General features: G+C 43.7%; 2 protein-coding genes across 3 annotated transcripts in view; both read right to left on the bottom strand.

Moving 5' to 3' along the window:
* camsap2b (calmodulin regulated spectrin-associated protein family, member 2b) overlaps positions 1 to 5,218 on the bottom strand; it is a 35,297-nt gene extending 30,079 nt beyond the window's left edge. Inside the window, exon 1 of the mRNA XM_079750359.1 lies at positions 4,610 to 5,218. Coding sequence (XP_079606485.1) covers positions 4,610 to 4,748 — 139 coding nt within the window. The 5' untranslated portion in view covers positions 4,749 to 5,218. The remainder of the gene's footprint in view (positions 1 to 4,609) is intronic.
* A 1,042-nt stretch (positions 5,219 to 6,260) lies between these two features.
* Positions 6,261 to 9,446, bottom strand: ticam1 (TIR domain containing adaptor molecule 1). Of its 2 annotated transcripts, none has more exons than XM_079750939.1 (2): positions 9,211 to 9,446; positions 6,261 to 8,973 (listed from the first exon to the last, which is right to left on the bottom strand). In XM_079750939.1, exon 2 carries the CDS (start codon positions 8,835 to 8,837, stop codon positions 7,023 to 7,025), a length of 1,815 nt encoding a protein of 604 aa, XP_079607065.1. In that variant the 5' UTR covers positions 8,838 to 8,973; positions 9,211 to 9,446; the 3' UTR covers positions 6,261 to 7,022. The 2 variants fall into 2 exon arrangements, with proteins under 2 accessions (XP_079607065.1, XP_079607066.1); XM_079750940.1 differs by having other exon boundaries at positions 6,261 to 8,824.
* Positions 9,447 to 9,684: the final 238 nt, after the last annotated feature.

The following is a 9,684-nucleotide window of genomic DNA, read 5'->3' as shown; positions in this document are numbered from 1 at the left end:
AAAGACAAATAATTTTGTTTACAGCCAAATAATTAATTAACAAATTAGCACTCTATTGCACTACATTCCAGGGATAATGTGTACATACTGAAATGTGCTCAATTATAATGCCAGGGGGAGAGTTTGTCTTTCTGGTTTATCTTATTAATCAAAGGTCTTGTTCAAATGTTTTTCTGCAATTGCGTTTTCATACATAGGCCGCACCACTGGCAGGTCTCTCTACTAAGAGCCTGGATCGCTTGTTGAAATCAGTCTAATCAATAGTAGTCTAATCAAATGCAATGCAGCCGTAATGACCCATGCAGATCCAGGGACCTGGCAGGTAACAATGGGTTTAGTGTGATCACACACCACAACAGCACCACATACCACCAGAGATTAGCCGCGGCTGATGCCTCACACCACGCATGTAATAACGCCTGGATAAGAAACGGGCCGCAGAGTGGCTCGTTCAATTATTCAATTATGCGCGTGCTTCTGTTACAAGTGCACGGCGAGTGGTGTCTGTGTTCTCTGGCAGCCCAGATGTCTTGGCTAATCATGTTTCCTCATCCAGCAAATCTGGTTGGTTTCTTTGGGTGGGAGAGGGAGAGCTGGACGCAACAAGTGGCCTACAGCAGCCCAGAACGAGAGCCCTGGGACCCATGTGCATTGATTATCAACTGGTTTGTCTGTATGGCTGCCTCTCGGTCTGTCTGTCTGTCTGTCTGCCTACGTCTATATCTCTGTCTGCCTATCTCTCTGTCAGCCTGCCTCTCTGTCTGTCTGTCTGGCTGCCTCTCGCTCTGTCTGTCTGACTGTCTGTCTGTCTGTCTCTCCGTCTGCCTCTCTTTCTGTCGGTCTGTCTGTCTGCCTTTCTTTTCTTTCTATCTGCCTGCAGAAACCCTGACCTCCCTCTGCCTTAGGTTTACTTGTGTGTGTGTGTGTGTGTGTGTGTGTGTGTGTGTGTGTGTGTGTGTGTGTGTGTGTGTGTGTGTGTGTGTTTGTGTGTTCCTTTAACTTCCCAACTATGTGGAGATGCAGACTGATAACTGATAACATGATAACACTACCATGATCTCATTCACGTGTTTGTTGAATGCGCTGGCTTAGCCGGACCTCTATCCCTCTCATTGCATCACATGATGAGTCAAATTGGCAAATTGTGTGTGGATATCTCCTGAATCACAGACGCACACAAACACATACACACACGCATACACACACATACATACACACACAGACACACACACAGACACACACACAGACACACACACACACACACACACACACACACACACACACACACACACACACGAGTGTAGCTTCTTATCTTCTAGCTGCTGAGTAACACAGGGAGACACACAAAAGACTTCTTAAAGATACAGCTGGATGCTCCAGGCTCAGTTAAAGTAACGGGAGGGATAAATATAGAGAGCAGGCCACAAACATCAGACATGTGGCCTGTGACCAAATAAGAGGGGTGGGGGGGACTGATTATTGTCTAAGTTAAGAGCTTGAGCTGAGTGCTGCAGCCCCCCCACCCAGAGAGATGAAGAGAGATATTTGAAGCACACAACCGTTTTACCACTTCACAAACTACTTTCAACCAGCCAGTTGGTTGGTTGGGGGGGCACATAGACACAACATCCACTTAACTGCTAGTGAAGGGGTCCAAGGGTGGGTCAAATTGCTGCCAAGGTGTTTATCAAAGTCGCAAGTTATAGCTGTTTGAAAAGGGAATTATTCCTTGGTGATTTATATATTTAATGCAAGAAATGTTTAGTTTGTTAGTTGTTCTCCTTCTCTTCAGGCCCATATATGAATGTTAAAATATTTCCAATTGCCTCAGCAGAAATCTGTGCAATTCACTTGTGCTACTGTCTACTAGTGTTGTTTCAGACGCCATGTTTATAAGGTCATTAAAAGAGCATTTAATAAATGTTAAGGGACTATTCAACAACATCCACCATGTGCACGTCAGTGGGCAGACTTCTTCGGAGTCCATGAGAAAGCGGCATTGTCAAGGAAAACTCACTCCTTTGTGTCGGCCATGGAAGAGGAAACAGACAGGAAGTAGCTGCCACAGGAAGTCAGACACAAACGGAGAAGACTGACTTCCCTGGAGACCAATGAGAGTACAGCTCAGCAGTACGCTGAGGAATGTACTGGTCAGCAATATCAGTTATCATTCTGTTTTTGAGAAACAGGAATCAAGTATTTATAATGTTTGATGTTTGTAAGTGACACAATTTGACAATACATTGGAAGTAGTAGATTATATTATTGCTTGAAAAGCTATCCATCTCATAGAAAGTTGAAAATACCACGGATTGATACAATGTTAAACCTTTGTATCTCATGAGTTATTAGTCGTTCATATTACACTTTAAGTGTCTTGATTAGTATGTTTAAAATAAGATTCTGACATTTAAGACAAACAATCAGCCTTTCTCTAATGAGTGCATTGTTCAAATCAACGTCATTTTTTGTTTATTTATTTCACACAATTAAATGACATTAGACGACATACCTTTGCAAACCACTCTGAAATGCCACGGTAAACTCAAACACAGGGGAGCATGTTGGTTAAAACCAACCACACAACCACACATTATTCAAAGGGCTTACTAGCTCACCAACAAATGTGTGTATTCCTCCCGTGAATGGACGAGTTGCCTTGTCCCTGTACTTAACTACAGAGTGCCTATGTGGCGGTACGTGACATCATACACTATATAGTGATAGAAGACGGACGGATGAGTCACTGTGGTCAGAGCAGCCAGTACGGGGCTAGGGGGGTAAGAGGTGAAAACAACGCCAGGGACAAGTTTACATTAGTGTGTAAATCCCAAGGGAAACAGAGCACCCTTCTTTTTGTTGTTGCTAAAACGGCTCCCTTTCAAAAGGCTCAATGGGAGCAAAAACAATGGTTAGTGCAGAGCATAAAGAGAACGGCCGTCACCATTGATCCAGTTACACTAACCAATTGACTCCCGTTTTGACATGGAGCGAATAAAACCAGTCAAAGACCTCAGGAGCCATAGTCTCCTGGGTCGTATAGAATGATGGGAATGAGGCATCTTATTGGAGCAGCTCCTAATGCCTGTTGCTTTCTCAAACCATTTGTTGTAAAAATTTAAAATCCTAAAGACTGGGTGGAGGGGCTGGGGTGAAGTGGGGTGATGCAATGTTCCTTATATTCAAATGTTTCCACAACCACATACATCCATAAATAGGCTACTTATGGATGATAATTGCAGAGACCTGCACTCTCATATCTACAGGTCACTTGGAATCCAGTCAACTGGAAAGGGTTTGAGAGAATTTTAGAATTGAGTGTGTAAGATGAACAGAACCAGTTGTAAACATGGCTCTTTTAAGTAGGCCATACAGTGTGCTGAACACCAGTTTTTAACTGGGCCAGGCTGGTCTACTAAATGCTTAAAAACCAGGGGGAGATGACAGGAAACATGCTATTGTGAAACTGAACCTGGCTTGCCCAGTCTAGTCCCTGATACAGTGTTACTGTCGAAGCCTCCTGCTTACAAGTGCGATTATTCACTGTTCCCAATGGCTTACCCTACACTAGATCTCTCTGCAGGTTTGTTTTGGTCTTGAGTACAGGCTGTTAACTAACTTATTAGAAAAAAGAAAAAACTCAGACATTGAATGCATTGTATTTGAATTGCACAAAGCAAAGAATATATTTCAGTGCACAAAATAAATTGACTATTTATATATAGGCTACTATATGTGGTGGCCTTCACTTCAGCGTTTGATCATACGAGTGTATGATGCAGTGATTTATAAAGTCTACTGTAGACTATACATCTTGTTTTTGTCCTTTCCAACTCATGAAGTGACTGTTTTTAGAGGAATGATGGAAAAGCATTCATTAGGAGTTGGACTAAACCGGAGGTTTCAGCAGCGGCTGGAATTACTCAGTATTTATGGGGCCAAGAAGGCAAGGCTTCTAAACCGCACAGACAACTTCAGCCCAGCAGACCTTGTGCAGGGAGATGGGCAAAAGACAGAAACGAGCCATTGCAAAATTGAAGTCAATTTAGGTCTTTAGATATCTTAATAAACTGAGTTTATGTTATTGACATCACGTAACGTCGTTTTGTCGTCGTTCAATGGAGCATTGACTATAGTTTCGTAGGATATAGAGTCAGATAATTATTAAATTGTTTTGCAACTGACTGAATTGATACGGGAGACTGGTTGAGTCTATTCATCATCTGACCAACACGCTCCAAACTCCCTGTCACGACCATGGCTCGAGTCTTGTGGTCATTTTGCAGTATTAAAACAAGATTGGGCTGGATTGTGGGATATAAAGCAGGCCTAGCCACATTGTTTCAGTGGAAAAGTGTACAATGGCAACAAGTTACAACACCAACTTTGAACAAGAACTCTATGCAGTGATGTTGAGCTTAATAGCCTATTAAAGACTGAACGTTGGTCTATTTTCTGAACGTCTCCTCCAGCCAACACGACTGACAGTAGGCCTATTACTGCTAAAATAATAACTATCGGGGATGTCACTGTAATGAGACGGGGATGCCAGATATGTGAAACATTCCCCTGATCGTGAGCAGATGTGAAAACAAGAAGCGCCACCTACCCGATCCGAAGGCTTTTGCCACCAGCCATGTCAGGCTGCATTTGATTTTAGCCCTGGTGAAGTCGTAGTGATCGAAAGATGTGATGGTCGGAACGATAAAAGTCCGTCTCATCCCCGGGCCGTCTGCCGCATCGCTCATTTTCCACCCTGTTTGACTGTTCCGTTAGACCGCAGATCGCTCCGCGGCTGGGGCTCGACGCGCGGCGGAGGACATCCCCTCTACAGGAATCCGATGCAGTAAATTTCCTTTTCCCAAAAAACTTTGAATGCAGGCTAGTAGGCCTACTACTGCTGAGACGACCGACCGGTGTACACGGAGTCTACTCGAGGCGGCCTTTCCATGAGATCTGAGCATCTCACATGTCGGTCCATGATGTCAAAATATCCTCAACGCAGACAGAGCAGTCTAGTCTGTTAGGAAGATTTTTTTTTTCTCATTCCCTAATATTTATGCCAGGTTATCCATCATAGCGGACTTGACTGTAGGCTACAGCAGCTCAATAATGAATTAAAAAAAATAGGTAAGAAGGTAGCGGATGTTTAGCGCATCGTTTGATCCGTATTTTCCTTACGGTTTCCGTCCCCCAAAGTCGAGGGCTTCTTTGCCTTTCCCTGCTGCCGCATTGATCGGAGGAGAGAACGTACCGCGCATGTGCGGTCCACCCAGCCATTCCAGGGATATAACTGGCTCCAGACCGTTTAGCCGCTGACTTTTCGCGCCACATCGCCGCTCATACCTTATGGAAGTCGTTATAATATATCGACCTGGGTGGAGTTGGGCCTTTAACTAATATTTGGTCGAGTTATTTCTTCCAGGTCACAGAGATAACACATTGCGTAGCCTGTAAATCGGTGGACACAGCCAATTTGGTGCAATTAAAATCATGCCATCAGAAAACTAATGAAGACATTGCATTCTGTCTCACCTTTAGTAAGGCCTACTATGATGGCACTTTAAGGAAAATACTCATTGGCCAAAATCAATAGGCTACCAAATAATGATAATCCCGATTCCATTGTGGGCCTATAATTGATTTATTTGTTTTTTCCCAAAAAGTCAAATAGTAGCCTATTCTCAGCCAAAAAAGCGAACTAAGAAGTTATAACAATTGCCAAACGTTATGAATGCCATGATCTCCTATCTGCAGGGCTTGTTTACTTGATAAGCAGTCCTGCAGAATCGACATTGATATTGTCAATTCTGTGTGTTTTGTGATTTCACCCATCATCCATAATACCACAGGGGGGCACATGGACGAATACGGGTCTTTACAATGAGATGGTATGGCAGGCTTCTGCCAGCGAATATAATCAGCTATCCGGAAAGAATATTAGCACTATTTCAGCCTTGAACGTAAATCATACATATTTGAATGAATATTGTAGTTGAACTGGCAACATTTCTCTTGTTTTTTTTAGCAGGTAGAAGGTCTCTTTATGGCTGCAGGGCTACATTCTGGTCAGCCTGCTGTGGGATTACATGACTGTGTTTATGTTACGACCCTCTAGTCTAGGGGATAGAGGGAGTAACATAAAGCCAACTCAAATAGTACAGACACAGGATTTCCGAAGTAAACAAAGGGTTTATTGCAACAACAAAAACATATCAAACCCGACATTGGGAAGTAGTCCTAAAATAAAGGACCGGAGGGGAAAATCGAAACGGGGAAAACCAAAACCTCACAAAAACATAGGAGCGTTAAGGTTTGCATAAGTGATTGAATCCCACTCAACTATCAATGCACGCTCGATCAAATCACACACCTATCAATCTTTTCTGTATATTTGACCATAAAGTTCATTATTCTAGTGGTTCTAAATGCATGCATTCATTAGCAAACGGTATTGATTACAACTTACACAATCCGAAGCAATTTGAATTGGCACAGATAGACAATGGCACACTGCTGTTTTTGTATAATCTTCCTGGACAATCAGATGCAAAAAATTCAGACAAACAAGAGCCAATAAACCAAGTAAAGGGTAGATTTATCATTTGAGCAAAAACGCAGATGAATGCATATACATAATGGTGACGGGACAGGATGACATAGCATTATGAGAGCATTGAAGGACTATAAGAATGCAACAACATTGCTGCCTAGTGCCCATGTTGTGTCTATACAGCCACTGGATGTCGTAATTGCTTTTTGCCAGAAGATGGCAGACCTGAGCTAAATATGTACCGGCCCAGTTTGCATTGTGTGTGGAATTTTAAATAAACAAAATGTTTAGATAAATGTCTGTTGTGGAAACTTCCGCAAAAGTCTTAGTGATCATTTAGTGTTCTTAAGACATAATAACATCGTTGTACTATTAAAACAATTCTGCACAGATACATTCAACAATCATTGTAGGCAGAGGAATTTAAAAAACAAAATCAAACACCTGCAATGTAACCAATCCCCCATTATCAATTGTCTTCATCCTTATCAACATAGTTTGTGATTGAATCTCCATGATCCACGGTCATTGTGGAGTCATTACCAACGATCACGTAATTTGCATGGGCAACGGTAATGTTTTGCGGCTGCTGCCACCCAGCAACAGGTAATGGGAACGGGGAAGCACCAGCACACGGGTTGGTCAGGATGTCCTGCCACTCGGCCTGCATTTTCAGTGTCTGCTCCGTGAGACCCCTCAAACCCTCAAGCTGCTCCTTGGCAGTGGCCGCATACATGTCGCAGAGTAGCTTGCGGTGCTTGTTTGCCTCTTCCATCCGCTCCTGTCTCCTCAGCTCCTTCTTCACCTTCTGCGCTTTGGACCACACGTGCCTCTGCGCTCGGACCCTCTCTGCAGACAGGACCCGTCTGATTTTCTTGTCGAAGCCGCTGTTCTCCTCCAGGGGAACCAGTGTCTTCAGCACCATGGGCAGGGCGGCCCTGGCCATGCCGTTGTCCCGCGGCAGCAGGGGGATGACGGTGTGGTTCTTCAGCATGTGCTCTATGGAGTGGATGAGCGCCGCCTCGGCCTCCACCTGGAACCGCCGGTTCCTGACAAAGTGGTTGGTGAGCAGCAGGATGGCGAAGGCAGAGTTCTCGATGGCGTCGTCGATGCACTTCATGGTGCTTCTGCCCGGGACGGCAAAGTCCTCGGAGAAAGTGGACCCCACCAGGCTGCCCCCGCAGACGGACTCCACTCTTTCCCTCATGGCCTCCGCCATGTCGACGTCCTCAGCTGCATGCAGGATCACAAAGGCGTAGAATGTATCCACCTCTTCTTCTTCTTCTTCTTCTGTTTCTTTGCCTGTCTCCGTCTTTTTTGGAACAGCGAATTTGGGGGAAGGACTTTCAGGCATAGCAGGTGGTGATTTGGACTGGATGGATTGTGTGGTTGTAGTTTGTTTCTCGTCTTCTTGAGGGGAATTGACGTCTCTTGTTGCAATGCTGCAAGGGGTTCCATTCGAGCTATTCTCTGAGGTAAGCATAGACGATGCCTCAGATGAATTGGATGAAAGATATGAGCCAGGTGCATTATTTTCTAATTCATCTTCCGCCAAACTCTGAGGTTTTGAATGGGAGGGCTGTGACGCTACTGGTGTGATTTTGTCGCTAATAAGCACCCCTGTTGTAGCTAAACTTATCTCTAGATGCGTAGGATACGAGTCCAAGGAAGAGCTCGCCTTTAGTGAGCAAGGCATGCTGAGATTGCTGTCTGATTTACCTTGGGTCAGGGACAAAGCTCTACTCTCTTCGTCTGCTCCACCCACAGATGGAGGATGCATTCGCATTGACATTTTCTCTGCAAACTGAGGCCCACAGGCATACTTAGCCTCTTCTATCAAGAGTTGGACTTTAGAATCAATGTTTTTTTCACCGTCAAAGGAAACCGCTCTTGAATATGCAAGATCTCTCAGATGTGGGTCACACAGCCTTTGCTTAGACAATACTTCCAACATGCGTGCGAGGTGTAAAGGTGTCTCTTCTCCTGCCGCAACATTGTCAAGATGACCACATTGCTCTCTGAAATCCTCCAATTTGCCCCCGGCTGTGTGCCACTTCTCAGCCAGATGGTTTGCCAGGGAGTTGTCTTGTAGCGCCTGGAGTTGGTCCAGGCCCTGCATCTCTTTGTTGAGGAAGAGGAGGCTCAGGGCGTGCACTAGGACCTCCTCGGGGGTCTTGCCCAGCTGGTATGTCAGGCTCAACAACCGTTCCTTTGGCAAGTCCAGCAGAAGTCGTATGACATCTGTCAATCCAGTTCCCATTTTTTCTTCCCCTTTTGCATCCATGTTTGATAGAAAAAGGATCACTGGATCAATTCACATCCACAGATATTTCCAATGACTGATAGGATGAGTGTCTTTTTTATATGTATTTTTTCCTGCAGGGAATTACTAAGCATTATATTTGATGAGTTGCACCTGGCTGTTTAACAGGAGATAAAGTGACAGAGACAACACAGTCACAATTTATTCAGTTAACAAATGAATTATACTGTTTGTAGTGATACAAATACATTGTTATCGATGTATTATGCAATAATAGGTAACCTACGTTGAGACTTAGGACTCGAATGTTTCCTTGACATGTGTAATGCCCAAAAAAATGAATGAAATTATCTTATCATTCGCAATACCACAAAATAGTTTCGAAATAACTCACCAGCATTATATATTTAACAATGAAGCAAGAAGCATTGAAGACCGACGTACACCCAACTAAGGAAGTGAGTTGCAGTGGCTCTTCTGGTCAAAGCAACCAATAGGAATTCTTCTTGTTCGACGAGAATAGTTTGTTGGTAATATGCCATCCATAATGCTATTGGGCAGAGCGCTATTGGGTACCGTTGACATATCACCGGTAATAACTATGTAATGTTTCTAACTCGGCCTATACAATAAAGGATATATTATATTATACAAATTTTGAGGCAATAAAGCTTTTGTCAATCGAAACATGCGATGTATGAGGTATGGGAGCTCGTGAGGGACATACGACGAAAAGCGCGTTTTTTCCTTATGTTTTTATTATTGTTACCTTTTTTTATTTCACATTGCACTCGAAACCGTAACCTTTTAGTTCTACAGTAAAGTAAATAATAGGCATGTACAGAATATATTATATGACTTTATTGAA

Source organism: Pollachius pollachius (genome assembly GCF_949987615.1).
Source record: "Pollachius pollachius genome assembly, chromosome: 14".
NCBI lineage: Eukaryota > Metazoa > Chordata > Actinopteri > Gadiformes > Gadidae > Pollachius > Pollachius pollachius.
Note: the sequence above shows the minus strand (reverse complement) of the source record. Positions and strands in the feature narration are given on the sequence as shown.